The sequence below is a fragment of the Apteryx mantelli genome, chromosome 1 (assembly GCF_036417845.1).
Source record: "Apteryx mantelli isolate bAptMan1 chromosome 1, bAptMan1.hap1, whole genome shotgun sequence".
Taxonomy (NCBI): Eukaryota; Metazoa; Chordata; class Aves; order Apterygiformes; family Apterygidae; genus Apteryx; species Apteryx mantelli.
Window position 1 is genome coordinate 39,765,448 of NC_089978.1, and position 20,294 is coordinate 39,785,741.

Sequence of the window (20,294 nt, forward strand, 5' to 3'; positions counted from 1 at the left end):
TCAATACAGAATAGAAATACTATGCACCGCCAGTAAAATGTTTTCAAAAAAAGTTACTCTATCACTGATCTATCATACTCTTTCAGCAGTTCTACAAAAACATCTTCAAAACTAAACATTACTGAGTACCAGGAATTGTAAACTTCATGAAGGTACTTCTCCTGTAACCCTTTTAATAACCCCAAATGCCAGTCCCTGCTAGCCCCTTAGTGTTTCCACAGGCAACAGTTACTTGTTGCTTGCTGAGGCAGAAAAAGAAATAATCTAGGTATCAGTTCCCTTGCTAACATCTATCTTGTGCTCTTTAGCTCACAGTCATCCTTTTCTCTCAAGGCCACTCCACGTTTAGTTTGCAATTGCCCGAAATGTCATCATCCTGCCAAAAACTCTGAGCCTACTGAGGCAGTACCAATGCCACATGGTGCTTCAGAGAAGCGACTGCTCTTTCACAGCAGAGCAACTATTGCAGCTAAGGAAGGAGATGACTTTAAGACTGAGCATGCAAGAGACTGCATGTGTTTTAGAGCCCTTCTACAAACCCTGCCTTAGAGGGAGGAACCTTAAATGCTTTTGTGCAATAAGTGAAATAGAATATAACACCAGAACAAAACCTGCTGTCACATTCAAGGCACATAACTCCTTTATGAATTTTTCAAATCCTCTTAAAAGTAAGCAGGATTCCCAGTTTCATTGTTCCCCTCAAAAACTGCTGCATAACCTCACTTCTAATATCTGGAACCTTTAATTTCCACTTCAAGTATATTGGCAGCAAAACATCCTCAAAATAATCCAAAGGCTTTATCCTTTGAGGAAGCACCTCAGAAAACATACCATTATAATAATAATAATGATGATAATGATTTAGGTAAAGATCCAAACACATGCATTAAAGCAAGCTTCTCTCTGTCAATTAGCAATGTTGTGGGCCTGTAAGAAATCAGTGGTAAGACTCTTACCATCATTTTTTCAAAGAGCGCTATGATTTCTCTTTCTGACAGGGGTTTGGGAACAAAATCCTCCACATCCATAGGTGATGACGACGACCAATCGGTAGAGTAAGATTGTTTCATGTGCGGCAGAGGAGGTCTCTCCTTTTTACTCCCTGGAATTCTTATACTAGCAAACCTATCCAACTGAAAACAGAAAAGGTATAATACATCAGATACTATTTCCATTCTTCGTAGCCCTAATTAAACAGAGATATTCTTGGAAGCTTAACATTCGTATTTTTCCTTGAGTAACTTACCTTATGTTTAAATATCTGGTTTTAAAGGGTTTTCCTAAGGACACACAACCATCAGTTGCCTTAGTACTTTGGTTAACAGACCAGAATACCATTACATTTTAGAGAAATCATGCAGAACATGAGAATTTTTTGGAAGTTTTGGAAGAAAAAATTATCTACAAAACAAACAAATGCTTTGAAGACTTCTCCATAACCATTATGAGCAGCATATGCAAAAGCATGGTTTTAAAGTATTTTTCATTAGCCTGGAACTGCTGTACTCCTGACATTGAAATATACAGATATGCAAAAAAATTAGTTTTTATTAAAAGATGAGTTACCATAACTAAGACACTTGTCTATTTAATTTTTGTCTGTACTACATTATCCAAAACTTGGGTTTAATTTACAAATTCATTTAAGAAAAGCACACAAAAAAAGCTACACCATTCAGCTCCTTTGTTAAAGCTAGGTAGGATACATTTATAGATTATCAATAATCCTTAGGGCTTACCACCAACGTGAGGCAAACACCCCAACTTTACCTTTGAAAAGTCAAAGAAGCTTCTTTGGAAAAGCTTTCTCCCCTTCCCCCCTTTCTTTATGGTTTAGTATTTAACTGATTTTTTAATAAAGACTTATTGGTAATTTTTTTCATTGTCAGAGCTTGTATGTTTTAATGTATATTGACAAGGACCAACAGAACACAAAAGCACGGTCAAGCTGACATTGTCAGTGAGATAAGCTAGATCTAAATTATCTTTGTAAATCCTTTCAACAGATTAAAGCAGCAACATTACATTTGTCAAAACAGAAGAAAGTTCCAGTAGCACTTGGTACATAAAGGATTTTGGATCTGATTTCAACAGTATTGATGGTCTTCTGTTTTTGAAATGTGAGGCAAAATATTCTGAGGCTTCAACATATGCTGTGTATGAGTACTTTGAGATATCACTTAATAAGAACAAAATAACCAAATTAAATAGCAAGTTACCATAATATCCGTAGTGTTTGGTAACAAAAACAGGGTTCAAGTGTTCCACTCTAGCCAAAACAGAGTAGGAATTGACTATTAAACATCTATGAGGAAAGGTTTCCTCTCCCTCCCCCCCCCCCAAAAAAAAAAACAACAAAAAAAACCACCCACTGTAGCTTGCCCTATTCAAAACTGAGAAGGGCATCTTCAGAACACTGAATTAGTTTGCAAGCCACTCACAAACAGATGGTTGTAGTACTTGCAAAAGCAGAGAAGAAACATAATGTAAAAAAATAAAACAGTATGGAAGATGGAACCCTTCAACATCACATCAAACCAGAGCAGGGCAATGAGAAAAATCACGCTCTAAAGAAAAAATTACACAGGCAAGACCTAGGAAGAAAGAAAATGCAACAAAACCAAAGGATGGATAACATCATTGGAAGAGAAGTGCAAGTCACTTGTGGCAAAGAATATCTCACATCTTGACCGGACAACTATTTGACTTCTTGTCTTTACAATCAGGTTTCATCTCCTCCATGCTTGCTATAGAGTCCTGATTTTAGACTGAAGTGACCAGACTAGGATCTTAAGAAAATATATCAAATGAGATTCTTCTCCTTAAATAATGGATTTCACTGAGCACAGATGACAGGAGAGTATACCTGTTCCAAAATGTGCATTAGGCAGTGGCTGCTTCCCCATGCCCCACACCCCAGGGCCTTTTTCCTATCAAGCACATAACTTAAGAAACAAACCATGATATCTGAGGATTCTCAGTGTGCAGAGAAAGCTCTGGAGCAGGGGTAGGAAGATTTCAGCATATGGCTCAGTGAGCAGAGAACTGATCAAGTTAGCTTTAGGAGATGTGTGCCCTACATCCCCAGCCCATCTCTCCTCAAATATTTCAGCTTCTTCTTTGTAACCCATGTTCCCCAAGTTTCTCCTCTTCCTACCCCTGCACATCCCTTATACCTTTATTTACCCTTATCATCTTCCCAAGTTCCCAGCTCATCACGCAGGCAAAATGTAGTGCACGCACATTGATTAGCTAGCCACGTTTTACAACACAAATGAAGAGGTTACACAGCAGCTTTCCTTTTAGCAAAAGCAGTAGTTTGGTCTTCTCTCAGAAGCCAGCCAACAGCTGGCTTCAATGGATTTGAAACAGAATATCATTTTTCATAGAAAGCTAGGATAACTATTAGCAAATAGCCAAATAACCATAAGTTATGGGGGAGGAAGTAAGCTGTAGGCATTTTTGTTTGTTTGTTTTTTGAAACAGGTTGCCCAGAGAGGTTGTGGAGTCTCCATCCTTGGACATGTTCAAAACCGACTGGACATAGTCCTGGGCAGCCTACCATAGCTGACCCTGCTGGAGCAGGGAAGGTTGGAACAGATGGTCTCTGAAGGTCCCTTCCAACCCCAGCTATTCTGTGATATAAACTTAAATCGAATATTCTGACATTTTTCTGGAAGCAGGACTTTTCTGTTGATCTAAGGCAGCAGCCACAAGAAGTGCAAGTCTTAAAAGTTAGAGAAATTATTATTTTCATTTTTCTCTTTATGGAGACCTTCCCTACCCAAATACTGATTAGATAACTAGTATTACTAGTATCTGGGTCATATCATTTATGGAAGAAATGCTGCTTATTACCACATCCAAAAGCCACAAAGAATAGAGTCAATACTGTCTAGATACAGTGTTAACAAGTAAAAACAATTCCATGGAAGTGCTGCTAAGACATACACATACACAAAAGCCTTGGTCAAGAGAGTTAGAGTGAAAATAAAACAAAACAATTGAAAAGTAGAGACTTCAAAGAGCAACTTGCACATTTTTCATTAGTATATTTATTCTAAAAGGAACTAGAAGTTTAGAAACACCATCATGGAGCAGGCCTGCAACTCAGATGCACAAGAGCTCTCAGATTCTGCTTCAGTAAAGGAGGGGGCAGAAGGGGACAGGTTGGGGAGGGAAGGACACAAGTTTTCTACAAATGGCTGATGAAGAGCAAGCTAAGTATATTTGTTTACTCCATATTTCAGAACTGAACAGGAATGGGAAGAACATTCTTGACATAAAAAGCATTTAAGATTTATGTTTCATTAGCACATTTTGGCAAAGTATTAATGTCATGTCCTAAATTTACGATCACTTAGAACAAAAGCATGAAATGAGAACTTTCACCTTCTATTCCTTCTCATTCTCCTTCATCACCAGATGAGCACCACTAGCCATATGTTTTATAATGTTATACAGAGCACTTTGTTTATATATAGTATATACAAATATACAAGATGTATGAACAGCAGGCCAATTTTTGGCTCAGCCAAACAAATCAAACCATCTAATCCAATGGCATAACCTGGGACATTTAGAGACTTTCTCTTGCACATCACATAGCTAAATAATAAGAACTATCAGTTATTCAAACATGAGAACTGTGTGCAAGCAATCAGGCTGCTCCCTCCCTTCACATGGAAGCAGCAATAACAGTTCCTTTAAGACAAAAGGAAGTAGGCCGGACAGAAACACCCTGATCTTTGACATGAAATACTCCATGCAATCCCAGAACTACTCTTATTCCATTAGAAACAGTGCCACAGGTTCATGGACAAGAGCCAGTTTATCCTTGAAAAGTGGTATTTTGCTTCCTTTTGCTTGTTCACATTTTCAGTTTGTTCTTTGTTTTTAAATTCCTGTAAAACATTAGCATATATAGAGATGCTTTGCAACATTAGAGATTAGGCTATACCATTCATTTTCACAAAAGCACACTCTTGGAACCTGTTTGATCATGTAGAACAAGTCAGAGGAGTCAGTCAAGAGTAAGCCAGACACCAGGATTTTAAAAACATTTCAACATGTGTCCAAGTAGTTATTTTTAATAATTTAAAACAATACAATCTAAAAATAGCGTTCCTTAGATGAAAGAAATCCACAACACCTTCACAGTAGTAGTGTGGGTATTCTATATAGATTTCTCTTAAATTTCACATCAACGGTGCTTTAAAAAAGTTAGCGCCTCTTGGTATTCCATGTAAGTGAATAATTTCATGGTTCACAGAAGTCACAATGCAGAAAGAATAGAAATTTCATTGCTTGAATGTAATGAAGTTTACTGCTGATGCTGCTGGTGATCCAAGCACAAGGAGGAGGAAATGGCAAAAATACAGTTCAATAATCTTCCATGTTACATCAAAAACACTTTAAATCAGGCTAAACAGGGGGGAATATCTAGAATTAGCTTTGATACCAAAAAAAAAGTCACTACAGTTTAAAGATGGTTTGACCTTCCATCTTTTAAGATGCCTGCCCTGCATTTCCCAATAAATATATACAGACCCATACAGAAACAGTTTTTAGAATAATAATTTTCTGAAGAGGAAAAATTTTTAAAGTCTATGTAGAGCAAACATTAAAATTAACTGGGAAGGGGGGAGGGGAAGTGTTTTGTGTGGCCTTGATACAAAGTATTTCTGTAGTGAAGTTCCTTTTAAGTCCTCTAAACTGAGATCTATTTTGATGCACTGATGGAAGATGAGCTGAAGTTAGAAGTTCAAAGGCAGTGAGGAGTGAGACAAAAAGTGACTGCAATTAAATGCTTCTGACCACTCAAAGAAGAAAGTTAAAACTGTTTCTAATGCAGTATACAAAAATACTACAAGGAATCTGTGACAACTCAGAAATTCAGACAGTGTATTCTTATCATCATAGCACTTCAGTGTTAGTGAGGAAAATCTATTTCAGGTACATATTTGCAAAAGAAGCAACAGTAAAACCATTAAATTTTAAGCACAAAAAAATACAGCAAAAATATTCATTAAAAGCTATTCACAGCTCCTAAGTTGTAAAAATAAGCTGGCCATATAACAATAGAATGGCCCGCTTAGTGGTCTGAAGTTAAAAGATAACATGATATTGAAAAAAAGAAATGAAAGTAATTAAAAAATAATAATAAAAAGCACTTCAAGAAAAAAAGAAGAAGAAGAAAAAGAAGAGAGTAAGAGCTTCCTTAAGGTAAGCATAGTACTAGAAGGTTGGTTGATTTTTCTTTCTTCTCCAGGCCAACCCCCCTCCTTTTTTTTTTAAATGTGTCAGGGGTGGGGGAATAAGAGAAAGGAGAGAGAAAGAAGAATGATCTAGGACAGAAAAGAAGCTTTTAAAGATGTAATTCACAGTGTTCTCTCCCAAGACTATACCCCCAACATGAAAGGCATGAGGAGTCTTTTCTCAGAAACTTGAATTTAAAGCAATGGGGTGTTTACATATACTTTAGCTTTTAGTCTTTATGCTGCCTACTGCCAAAGGCTGGAACTTCTCTAATTAGCCATGCATTTTGGCCTGGCAGTTTGTTCTCTGTGAGACAAACATGGCAGGGCAACTGAAATAAAAATCTTAATGTTAGAATTGAAATACAGTGAAAAAGTAAACTATGGTCAACATAAACATGAGTTACTGCGAGGCAGCTTTTAAGTAGCCTTTTATATTTAGAACCCTAAAGATTCTAGGGGAGTCTTGGTAGAAACTCTAGCACAGCCCCTTGGACTGTAATAGATTTTAAAACTGTCTTAAGGTAGCATTCCTTCCAGTACTCTGTTCATCTCAAAGTTTAGTGAAGCTACAACTTCGGATACTAAATATGGCAACCAGACATTATTAACAGGCTCTTACAGCACATGAGACACAAAGTTACTGTACTGCAAACAGTTGCACTACACAGTGAAAAGCTGTCTCACTCATCTCTTGGCAGCAAAAGACACGCGAGTGAATGACAAAGTTTGCATGTGACTAAGTATAAAAGGTTGAGCAGGCAGGCCAAAGAGATCCAAGCTACACTTTATTTGTAGAAATACAAGAAAATATGATAATTTATTATAAAGGTAGTATCACCACAGCAATGTTCAAATCCCACAGGGGTTTAATTTCTAATCAGAGTTTTAAAACAGTCATATTAAAGATATTACTTAAAGGGAGCAACCGACAGATAGGGGGTATCAACAGTTTTTTCAAGGCCCATCATTCCTAAGAGAGACAAGAGGAGAGGAGAGGAGATGCATGCAGTGGGATCAAGATTAAATGAAAGGACGTCTCCTTCCTCACAGAAAAGAGATTTATTTTACTCAGCAGGGCCATACATTCATAGTCAACCTGCTATGAATGTCACATATTCTTAACATGGGAACAACATTTTTGTTACTTCAAATAATAGTCATAGGGCTTCAAGCCTACAAGCTGGCTATCAAACTTTACAGAATGCTCTCCTTCACTGAGGCTATTATTAACAGTATCAGAATTTGAACCATTTGTTAGTCCTGGAAATAACAGTTATAAAAACCAAAATTAAGCAGTTCCCAGTTAACTGGGCACTCTAGGTTGAAGGCGATTAACCATTAGCAGATGGTAACTCCTAGAATAGCCCATAATCCAAAGAGAAAAGAACAGAGTTATTTTCTGAGTAGTGCTGCTAATGCCTCTGCTTTGGGAATGTTCTGGGAACCAACAAATCAAGTGGGAACAACCTGCATGGCTAGGCTTAGTATTAGCACAGAGGAGAGAGTAAGGAACAACTGAAATGAGCAAACAGAGATCACACTAAGTTTAATAAAATGAAATATGACAGTTTTGGACACTGTTTTGGCATGCATTTGAAGCATCTATCTTGAATTTGGCAATACAAAGTTCCACAGTCCATAATAACAGAGATCCTAGAAATACCGATAGGCTCTCAAGAAATGGAGTACTTAGTTTTGGCGAAACAATTGCAGTTTCTTTAAATAGTAAACCTTCTATTAGTAGCATATTTCTTCCAGAGTTCACAGTTGCAACAACAAGGCTGTTCCCACAGACACAATAGCTACAGACTTATGGCAAACAGCATCAGCTGCATCTATAGACATTTCTTAAGAAAATCTTGACAGCAAAGCTGTTTCCTCAGTTCAAACCTGGAACTTCCTCCAAGTCCTGATCGTATTTGTCAGTCTACATCTTATGTAAGCACAGAAACATACTTATCAAGTATCCCACTCATCATTAATAGGAAGAGCAGCATGGTTAGCAAGGATGAATAAAGATGTTTAAAAATCAAATTCCTGCAATCAGTACTTCAGTTAGCACCTCCAGTGTTCCAGTAATCTTTAAGGTGTCTTGACAAACTTTTTTTTTTTTCCCCCTTTTTTAATCCTCTGGAAATAAGGATATTATTCCACCTAGACAAAGTGCACCAGTTACCACAAAAGAGAATTGATCTAAGGCTGCAGATCAAAACTAATCAGTTTGGAGCATTTTGATTTTTGCATTTTTTTATTTGCCAGATAAACAGCAAACCTTCCACATCAGACAAGTTTATGGAGTATATATCACCAGAAGATATTACTGCATTACAGGAAAAACTTAACTGCCAAATTAAAACAAAAAACAAACAAAAAAAAAACTCAGTACCAGAAAAAACTTCTGACTAAATGAAACATGTAGTTTGTCCACTGCTTCTAATACCTCATTAGGAAAAGGTGGGATTACAAAATTGTCCTGTTTCAGCCTAAAGTGACTTACTAGAAGTACTAAACAGTCTTCTTTCTCTTTCTGCCCCCCGCCCCATTCTTAAGAAACACACACAAGAAACATCAAGACAGATTAAGATCACTTAAGCACAATTTAACTGAAAAATTCTGTATGAAATATACAGGTAGGTAATCTTCACTCTCTGGTTGATGGGATAAAGATAAGAAGAGTGTTGTGCAGAGCTTTTCCTTCTTTCATTTGGTGTCCCTCTCATTCTGCCTTACAGATCTGTGGGACAAAGTACTACCACCCTCCAGTTTTCAAGTTTATATTTGCTAGATTTCCACACTATTTATATACTCACTAAGCACAATTCCATGTCTGGAAAATCTGCTCAAGTACTACAGCATAGATCAGTCTTTCATGTATTTTACCAGTCATATCAGTCACAGAAGCCAACAGCTCAGTCCTGGAAGTCTCCTATACCACCCTGATCTAGAGACATGACTAAGAATTAATATTCTGAATAACCTGGGAGGGAAGGAGAGAACAAATCTGGACAACTCCTTTGACTTCATTTGAAATAGCTTTGAATTTTAGGGGATGGGGAACATAAAGAAAAAAAAAGTTTGCATCAGTACCTTTGGAAGTAAAAACAAACCACCATTTTCTCTTACTGGCAAAAATATTTTACATAAGATCAAAGAAATTACTTCCACAGATTCTGAGTCAAATATCTCTTACCTTTTCTCCTTGATGCTTCAAAGGATTAAAAAAAAAAATTAAAAAAAAAATAGTATAGTCCTTTGACAGTCAAGTAGCTCTATTACAAGATTAACTTCTTACTATATGAGAAACTTGACTTGCAGCAGTAGAGCTTAGTAGGAGAAAGGGTTACATAACAAGTCATCTCATCAGAAGGATTCTTCTGTGCACCTTGGTTTATATCTAACATGCTCACCTCCCAGAGGTGTTTTTACCTTTCTTCAAAGCAAACCATTTAACTAATGGTGGAAAATTAAAAGTTGCAGAGTATAGGACGATGCACAGCCCCATCTTGAATCTGTAGAACGTATTTTATTCTGAATCTTGTTTCTCTGTATCCAGGAGATTATAAAGCCTGTGTTATTTTTGTAGCAGCTGCTATGAAATCAGTCAAACCAACTTAATGTTATAGGGAATTTTAATACATATTATTTCTGTTTACATAGGAACAGATTTTTTTTAATGAAAATTTGTTAATATGCAGATTCTAATCTTTCTTATAAGCCTTACAAAACACTGTTGGAAAGCAAAGCACTTGAGAGAGAAAATAGGTTTGTTTTGCCAGTGATCTTGCAAGTAGATATTTTGTTGGATACCTGCTTGCCTCTTCTGCAGAATGAAAGGAAGATTCCTGTCCTCATAGTTTGTAAATATGCAGTTATGTATTGACTGTGTTCTAAGAATGAGATGTTTCTGAACCCAATGAGTATTCTTCATTCTAGGTACAGAATTCATCAGCATCATCTTGGAAACAATCTACTAAGCTTCAAATATTGAAATGCAGTCTGAATTTAGGCTCACAAAAATGTATCTAAACAGCAACAGAAAAGTGCATACATATTCATTGGTTTCTGGCCACTGTCATGCAATACTATATTTGTAGTAAACAGACTGGGAGTAACAAAATATAAGTAGTTTAGAACGTGTAATACAGCAGAGAGTTAATATGGAAGTGATTACCCATGAAAGGAAAGGAAATATATCCTTTCATTAAAAGCTACAGAATCAAGTACTCTTAATCTTCAGCTTCTTAATCTTCTCTTACTACAATTTCCCCACTTGCTGCAAAAGGAATTTGGGGAATATAACTTCACTAGTTTTTCCATTAAACGGATGAAATGTCAAAACCCCTCTGGTCTGAGCCATGTTTAAGTTGCCTAGGACTCAAATACCTGTTATTAGCTGTTTCCCAGATCCTGCCACAAGAAGATTAAACCAACAAAAAAATCAGTTGGAAAACACACTCTTGTTCCAAGGTGAAGTAGCAAATGAACAAAATAATTATCCAGCTTTAAAACTGTAAGCCACTGCAACATTTGAGATTTTTTCTTATTATTAGTCTTTTACTTCACAGCTGTTGTTTCTTAAAAGTCTATTGATATATTAATATGGACAATCTGGTACTATTTAGTAGGTCACTTTTTAGTCGACAGAGCCACATACAGAGGGTTCTCAGGATATGCTGAAAGAATGTGAGGCAAGGAACAAAAAATAGATGAATAATCACCTATTACAGGGACATTAGTCTCTTCTTCATTATTGAAGCTAACACAATAAATCTGCTGACTTGTAGTGGCTAAAATTACAAGTTAGACGAGTCTAATAATCTATGAAGACAAGAGCCACAAGGCAGCACGCTAGCTTCTTCAACAAGTAAATCAGCAAGATTGTGTACACCACGTCTATAACCTTTATGTAGCGGTAGCAAAATTATTAGGTTTTGGTTGCAAAAAGTAGTTTTTCATTTGAAGAGAACTGAAAATTTTCTCTGCTCTCTAGAGCAAGGCACAGGTTTAGGAAATATGGGTTGTATTGCAAACGATTTTATTCATAATCATTTCTAGCCCATGAAACTCCTCTAAATACCAACAAACAATTTAAGTCCAACAGTCTATGAATAGTAGGTGGAGGTAATATGCCCTACACTACAAACTTTGCATATCTGATCAGCAATAACCAGATCACTGTTTTCTGAGGTTAAAAAAAAAAAAAAAAAGTGTTTCTCAGTGCAGTCTGTTGCATATTGTCCAACATAAAACTCCGCACTTTGCCTCAGTTATGAACAAGTATTTAAGAGCACTATGTGACAAAAAATACACACTGAAGTCATAATAGCTAAACCTTAAATGCCTTCAGAACGTTATTTCCTAGGTGATTCAAAGACTCCATAGAATGATCCACTTTAAGAAAAACTGTTCTCACCAACAAAAAATATACCTATATTTCATTGTCTGTGCTATTCTTAATAACAAGCAAAATCTACTTTGTGATGCAGAACATCTGCTGCTATCAAGAGACAGATGAAGTTTGAGGAAAGCACTGTTAGCATGACACAATGTATTTAACATTTGAAGTGAGCATTAATGAGTTTTACAAGCAACTGTTAGTTTGTTAAATGTGGTGTTTTAAGGTAGCCATCCAGTGTTAGTAACTTTAATATTAAATATGCAAACACAGATAATATCTTAAGCATACTGCATACCACCTGGTACAATTATCTGCACCAAACTCATTTAGCCATGATTACAACATGCTTCAAAGCCATCCACGGAATTACGCTACCTTCATTGAGCATATTACAGATAATTAACAGTTTAGTGAGATTTTACCAATTAACTAAGCTAACATCCCAATTAAGACAGTTCCTTGGAGCAACCAGGTTATTTATATTGAAATAGCAATTAGGTTATTAGCTTAGCAAAGCCAAAGCAAAACTTAATTTGTCTTACCACATCATCTGTTAGTGTCTTGATATTTAAATGCTGTAAATTAAAGAAAAAAAAGTCATGTCACAATCACACAATTAAAAAAAATAAGTGTCAGTTATAGTTGCAGTTACTCCAAAAAAAAAAAAGTGCAAGTTCAACAGTATTGAATCATGGCATTTGAAGTACTAGTTTCCTTGGCAAGCTGTACTTTGTTGGCTTACAGTGCACAGCAAGTTATTTTGGACAACTGTGTACATTCAAAAATGCAGTAATCCAAACCTTACATAGAATAATACCATGCAGACTTACACCAAATACAACTTCATGCAAATTATAACACATTTATAGCTAAATACACCAGAACAGAAGAACTGCCCATAATCTAGTGATTAAAATTACATCTCTGCAGAATGGTCAATTCCTTGGTGGTGCCCCCACAGCCAAGAGATTTTAAACTGTGACCAACAACCATAGAACTTTTCAACAGTTCAAAACTCAGACTGCCAAGTTACAATATTCAACAATTCAGACTGTTAACTGCCCTCAAGCAATGCCAGTGAGGCAAGCAGAGAATGCAGTTATTAGCAGAAACCCACACAAGAATTAATTAGTAGTAACATCCAAAAAGCTTTAAATTATCACTCACTGCTGTGCGAAACAGCAGTTCCTGACCCAACTCTCTTGCGCTGCACAGAGACAAGCACAGCAAGTGCGAGGGCACCCAGGTCCTGTACAAAACCTAAGAGCAGCACTGAAGAAGAGAGGGGACTGAAGAGTCAGTGTCAGAGAGATCCCATTTACAGTTTTATATGAAGAAGATAAGAACAGGCTTGGAAGGGAAAAGGGGAGAATCTAAAGTCACACAGTTGGCGAGATGGACTCTTTACCTAACCTTTCACTCCCGTCACTACACACATGTAATCACTGCCTGGTGCACAAGCTTGGCAGTAGTCACAGTGATTGTCAATGGCTATATCCAAGCTATTCAGATCTGGGAACCCCTACCGTGTCTTCACCAAATCAACAACACATAAGAATTGTTGCTAAAAACATCTTCACTGGCCCTTCCCTCAGCACTGACAAACTTTGTGTTAAGTCAAATACTACACTATGATAGCTTATTAGTATTGTTGGGAAACTGTTAAAGAAGTGTCTGATGAAAGGCTATGAAGTTAAAAATAAAAAGCAATTCAAGTATGAGTAAACGCTCGGCACTCAGTGACAAGCTGCAAGTTCTAACATCAATAATTAAAAAAAAAAAAATGGAGCTATGTCAGTACTGAACATTTATGATGATCCTTTCCACATTCCAGCAGATGAGCATTTGTAGTAAAATGACAACGATAACAAAAGGGAGAACATTTCAACCTCTAGTCAGGAGAATCTTCCATCTCAGTCTTCCCACTGTTGTTCCACCACTGTAGTGGCAGATCAAACTTTTGTCCCACACACTGCTGTGGAGCTGGGGTTTATAACTGGTTCTTCTCGTTTTGCAGATAGTAACAAAGATAGCATGAGTCCTAACTTTAGCTAGCCATTCGCATGAGAGCCCCCTAATTTACATTTAGCAAGTTCTTAGAAGAACACCTCTATGCTGAAGTAATTAAAACAGCAGGAAGAAAACACTAACATCCAGTCTTAAAATGAAACTTTGTAGCAATAACAAATACTTATTCCTTTTTCATGCTCTCAGCTGGAACACCTAAGCCTTAGGCAATGCACAGTCATCACTGTGAAGCTCATGGTAGGACAGTGAGTAATCTACTTAGAATGGAAGTCTTTTGCATTACATCTTTTGAGAGGGGATTTTGAGAGGAGATGCTCATTCACATACATTCCACTAAACAGACATAGGAAACACAATATCAGGCCCACTGTCACTTAGAAACAGATACTGGATATTCTGCAACTGCTTAATAGAAAACACCATCAACATCATCATCATCATCCATGGTATCAAGACAATATTTTTCAGGTTCAGAGCTTGTTCTTTGAAAAAGGCAAAAATTAATGGGATGGTTCAAATCAACCTTGTACCATTCCTTTAAGCTGAAATTTAGCGGTGGAATTTAGTGTGAGAAAGGCTGAAAGTTCTCTACCCTCCACATCAGGGCATCTCTCCAACTTAAGTCATTTGACTACTTAGTGAAAAAGACTACCATGAAACCAACTTAGGTCTCCATAATGACTTAAGAAACTTAATATGCAGCTATGAGTCTTGTAAGCCTGCTTCTCCTCAGCTTACTGGCTACCCACAGTGCATAAGCCTGAAAATATCAGCATAAGAGCATACGCAGACAGCATTATGAGGCCTGGTTTGAAAGTAACTGCTACTTAGCTAGCACTTACAGTGTTTCCAAAGTTGCCAGATATTTACAGATCTCTTTAGAAAGTACTAGGAACCCTACAAAAACCATAACCTAGTGTTCAGAGCTTCTAGAACTTTAATATTAAAGCACTGTATGACTTGCAACAAGACATCTGGAAGACTTATTCTGTGAATTTTGTTACATCACATTCCAGTTAGAGATGCTAGTTAGAACATGAAAACTCAGATGACCTTTTCCACCTCAATCCACAGTTGTTGCTAAAAACATAATATGAGCCTACAGACAGGCGCTGCTTTGCAGTAGATGAAAATACTAATATGCTATTTTGTGCCTTCCATGAACTACTCCAGAAAAGTAAGAATTATTGCTTGTGAGAACATAAAAGCTATGTAAAAGTATTCTTCTAGTCTGATTATCACACAGAAACTAGATACGTGAAACTGAAAATCAAGTTAACAGCATTTTAAGTATGTAAACATTCTAGTCAAAGAGATAAAAACATGAAGAGATTAAGAAATTGACTAGGGCTCTTAGAAAGTCTAAATTTGTATATATCAGTGGCACCTACAGTTGGAAAAAGCATAAGTATCACCATTACTTTGTTTTCAAAAAGTTACATTTTGAAATGAAGTTTTCCAGGCTAACTTGCTTTTTAGCTTGGGACATGAAGGAATTGAGGAGAAGCAGTTCTGTTAAAGCCAAATAATAAGTAAAAAGAGGTGTATAGATGCATGATTTTAAAGCATGCAAAGACCTGACATGGAATTATCCCTTATTAAAGGAAATACCCACCAGGCATACTGATAAGTAACTGATTTGACAGGACAAGATACACACAATCAGTGTATGGTACAGTGTTCTTAATCAGCTCTCTTAATAAGCTCTGACCAAAGACAGTGAAAGCCTTTAATAAATACCGATGAGTACGATAGAATGCAAAAACCAAGGTTCACAACACATGCTCAGAGAGGTAGCAGACTATCCACAAAACAGAGAAAGTGCCTTTTAAAATGGTCACATATGAGGAAGCCATGTGATGCAACTTCTATGGCACCCAGCTAGAGAAAGCAAGCCAAGGACTGTTTAGTATTACACAATAAAGGATCCTATTATGGTACAGAAGGGGATGATCTTATGTTGCATATCCAAACAAACAGTTTTGTAGCACACATAAGAAGTGGAATTTGAATCTGCAAGACAGAGTTTAACAACTTAAGCCATCATCTTTATGATTACTCTAGCCAACTCTGGGTAGAGACAGTGAAGTGAAACAGTGAGAAATCCACTTAAATTGGATCAACAGTACTTCTTTGATCTTCTATGTGATTACATGTATTTCTGTACCTTTGCACATGCATATTTACAAACAAAGTTATATCTAAATGCAGTACAAAAAACAATCCAGGAAAACAGTACCAGAAACCATGACAGGGCCATCTTCCCATCTAAGACTATCTTTCAGGAGTGTGGTATTTTTTCCTCCAGCAAAACAGCTCAGTTTGGGCCGGAAAGAATGAACAATATCCTGGAACAGTACAGGGTACAGTCTAAAGGTTTGGGCACTCTATCAAACCATTAGACTGTACAGAGGGGCAGCATCTCTATTCTCCCACCTAATAAGATATCTCTATTCACCATCTTATAAACACAGAACGACATCACTCATCTGAACTTCTGAATGAAAACACCTATGTTTTGTACTGGAACTCGGATCATGCTTGGCAGGGATGGTCATTGTTAGTATGTCATCAGGGAAGAAAAAGTCTGATTTGTAGAACATCAGTGGAGTTGGAGGCCAGACAAGCACCCAGCCGTACAGCCTTACCAGTACGACAGGAGCTCTAGGCATGCAGAGTAACAGAATGTCAGTGTGCTAAGGAAGAATTTCAGCATGCATTCCATCCATCACACTAAGGTAGTTAAATAATCCCCACATACATAAAAGATATTTTGGCACCCAAATCCTTTTTTGGATATTCTTCTTTGCCTTCCTTGCAAAGGCAAGAAAATCTGCATAGCTTCTTTGATAAATTAAGAGTAGCTTGCAGTCTACAAGTAGCTATGAGAAAAAGAAAAAAAAAAAGTTAGAGGAGTACTTAATCAAAATGCAATTAGTTTTAGAAGAGCTGGCCAACTTAAAGCTGGATTATGAAACTAAATAACCAAAACTAAAGATGTACATATAATTACACAATCCCCTCTGTACCTTTTTAAATTAGGAAGGTGAGGAGGATATAACTTATCACACCCTGCCATGGATTCCATCACTAAACAGATTCAACACTGGCTTTTCTTCCCTGAAAGCTATTCTCTGGCTGAAACAACTAGAAGACTGAAGCAAGAAATGCAAGGAAATCTGTGGATTTGGTTACAGAGATGTAAATTGGATGATTACAGTGGACCCTGTTACTTTAGAAAGAATCTTCTTTCTCACAATATTGACTTGGTAATTTTCTTACCTCAAGCCATAAGAGCGCTTCAGGAATTGTGGTATAATCAAACAGTATTTCGTACTTTTCTAATGTACAACTTCAGCATTTATTTAACGGTCTTTTACACACACAAACACACACTTTGGAAATCAGTCCAAAAAGCAGTAAGGAGCAAAATTATCTTGGCATAACAGTTTCTACCTAATGATATTCTTTAGGCACTGATGAGTTAAACTCAAAATTGATGCTTACAGGTAAGATTATATAACAAAGTGCTAGAACACAGTGATAAAATTTAATATTATGACCCACAGTGTTAATTCAAACCAACAAAGACAACAGCATGAGGGATCATACAGTTTTAAAAAGCTGCAGTAAAGTGTTTTAGGGAACATCTGTTCAGCAATCATTTCTTTAAAAGACTAATTTACATTCAAGGTCTTACACTGCAGTGTAACTGCAACAATAATTCTGTCACTTCATAATTAAAGCCATCGATAGAGATCCTTCTTGCCTTTCTCCTCTATCAATGCTAGTCAAACAGAATGCTTTTTCTCTCAACTACATCTTTCTTTGATTTACAATTATTGTCAAAGGCAAGTATTAATTTTTCTATTTTTAACAGGTTGGTGCAAACAAGAAAGTCTTCTGGATTTTTTTTTTTTTAATAAGGAACTTAATCAAAAATACAATCTGGAAGTCACTGAAGCCTAGTCAATGATATACTGAAATTAGTAGAAACACTAACTTCAGTTAGAAATTGAAGTTGACGTTTTTGAGGAATACCATCCACAAGATTGAATCCCAACAAAGCACAAATAGAAGTCACCTAATCAAGTAATCTAGCAACCACCCTTATGATTTCCAAACATTTCAAAGGAGGGAATGAAAAAAAAATAAATTAATTAAAAAAAAAAATCAAAGACTGGGAGTGGCAGGCAGCTGCTTTTTACCCCCCACCATAAATTTCAAAAGCCTGCCTGTCAATATATACATAGAAAACAGACATAATCCCTGCCATCCTTTTATCCATTTCCCCTTTTCCCAAACTCTAACCTCCAAAGAAGAATGTAAGAACTTTGGACAAGCTAAAGTACCAGACTACCATATAATATTATTGCCTTCTATTCTTGGAAGAGTGGAACTCCTCCAAAATTTTGGCCCTACTGAACAAAGCCAAGTTGATGAGGTTTTAACTGCTTCAAAATTAATCATCACTCCTTTAAAAGAGCTTTGTTTTATTTTGTTTTAATAATTCTGTAAGAGAACTGAGAGAACTAAGGAATTACAATTCACATTTACTTCTGAAAAGCTTGCTTATTCAGAAAAGCAATACTTCAAGAAGCAGTTTGACTGGAATCAAAAGCTATAATTATTGACCCTAAAGACTGTTGGTTTCTTTGGTTTCCCTCCCCTCCCAAGTGAAGCAGTAATAGCAAGAAATTTTCCTAACACTATACCAGAATTTTCTTTGGAGAAAGAGGGTACCTGTTAATGAGGTCAACTTTGTCATCCAGAGATGGATGACAAACCCAGCTCTATAGACAAGGGATACTACTCTCCTTAAGTTCACCCAGTGAACTAATGCGTATCTAGAACACAATCCAGGTTAGAAGGAGGACTGTCATTCTCAATTCCACATCAGCACCTGAGGGTCAGATCTTTGCTTTAAGAGATTACTTAAGAGGATGAAAAAGGGGACTGCTGTCTAAGATCAAATATTTTTATAACCTGTAGAGTTTGACAAGATGCTCTCCCGAACTGAGAAAAAAAAAAAATCTCAGTTATCCCTGCTTAAAAAGTTTCAGAAATTGGAAAGAGGAGAAGAAGAAGAAGAAAAAAAAAAAAAAAGTTGTGGCCTTCCAGGGTAGTTTGTTCAGCCCACAGCTCAGTATTGCTATCAGTTAACTTCAACCAGCTTCATACAAAGTACGGTATACCTTTGGATCCTGCTCTCAAATGGCAGATACTCCAGTACTGTATGCAATGCAAAGAGACCTTAGAATCAAGACTCTAATACATGTTATGCATTACAGTAGTTATTCTGTAGGAGCATAACACAGCTCAGAGCAGGCAGCCTCAGAGCTGGCTGAACACAAAGACCAACAAGTGCATCACCTAAATACGAGTGCAGTATGCATCTGCTCTGCATGTGATGGATGCAAGACCTGTAGAATACATCTGTCCCAGCTTTAATACTTGGGATTTGCCTCATGTCTAAATAAGAATTGGCTACTCTTGGGAGGGAAGGGGGGCAGGGGGAAAGGCGTTAAAGCATATCTCATACATTGTCTCATAAACAATTGTCAGCTCTTTTGAGCTTCCCAATTTCTATATTGGCCTAAAGCTTGGAAAGGTGAGGTTGTGGAGGAGAACTCTACTTGTCCCCTAAATTCAGAGGCTTGTTTTTTCCGCTATAAAAGCCTTCTGATTATTCAAACACAACTTACGTCACTTAAATCCACCTCTAATACAAGTAACATCATTTTAGAGCTGAAGCCCTGTTGCGTTTCCCTTGCCGCCTGCAGCTGTCGCACAGGCACCGAGGAAATGAAGCTATAGGACAAAGAGGCGAGACCTGAAAAAGCAGAGCCAGGCCCTCGCGGGAGGCTGAGGCACAGCGCCAGGGAGAGGCGCGCACCGGGAAGCCCGATCCAGGCCGACGGGGCCGCCTCGAGCCCGGCTTTCCCTACCGGCCCGGGACCGCACGGCGGGCTAAGCTCGGGCGGCCTGCGCGGCACCGAGGGGCAGGGCGGCGCCGGGCCGTGGCGGCCCCAGCGGGGCCGGGCGCGGCTCGTACTTACGAATTTGGGTTTCCTGCCGTCCGCCGCCTCCTCGGGGCCGCCGGCGCTCCCGGCCCCCAGCGGGCCCTTCCGACGCAGCGCCTTGTTCTCCCTCCCGCCGCGGCCCGGCGGCGAGGACGGGCCGCAGTAGCGCGGCCGCCGCGCCTCCATGGCCGCGCCCGGCAGCGGAGCGGGGCGAACAGCTGCCCACGACGGGGCTCGGCCCCGGCGGCCCCGGCCGAGCGGGCGCTCACGGCTCTAATTAGAGCGGTTTAGCCGGGCCCAGCGCCGTCCGGGGGAGGAGGGGGCGCCCAGGGCCGCCGCCACCCAGTGAGGGATTTAGCGAGGATCCTCTAATCCCGGCAGCAGTGGCCGGCGGCTGCTCCCCGCTGGCCCGGCGGCTGACCCCGAGCAAGGCGCCGCCGCGTCCGACTGCGGGGCGGGGGGAAAGGGGGGGGCAGGGGCGCGCGCTTCCAACGGCCGCCGCCGGCGCCTGTCAGAGCCCAGGAATGCTCCGCCGTCCGAATCGTCCCGCCACCGCCGGTCCCGCCCCCGGCGTCCCCACGCTAA

General features: G+C 38.5%; 1 protein-coding gene across 1 annotated transcript in view; it reads right to left on the bottom strand.

The window, feature by feature from the left end:
* The window catches only part of DIAPH3 (diaphanous related formin 3), a 248,214-nt gene extending 228,319 nt beyond the window's left edge, over positions 1-19,895 (bottom strand). The window contains exons 1-3 of the mRNA XM_067292601.1: positions 19,746-19,895; positions 12,201-12,233; positions 957-1,133 (exon numbers count right to left, since the gene is read on the bottom strand). Coding sequence (XP_067148702.1) covers positions 957-1,133; positions 12,201-12,233; positions 19,746-19,895 — 360 coding nt within the window. The remainder of the gene's footprint in view (positions 1-956; positions 1,134-12,200; positions 12,234-19,745) is intronic.
* Between the last annotated feature and the right edge of the window lie 399 nt (positions 19,896-20,294).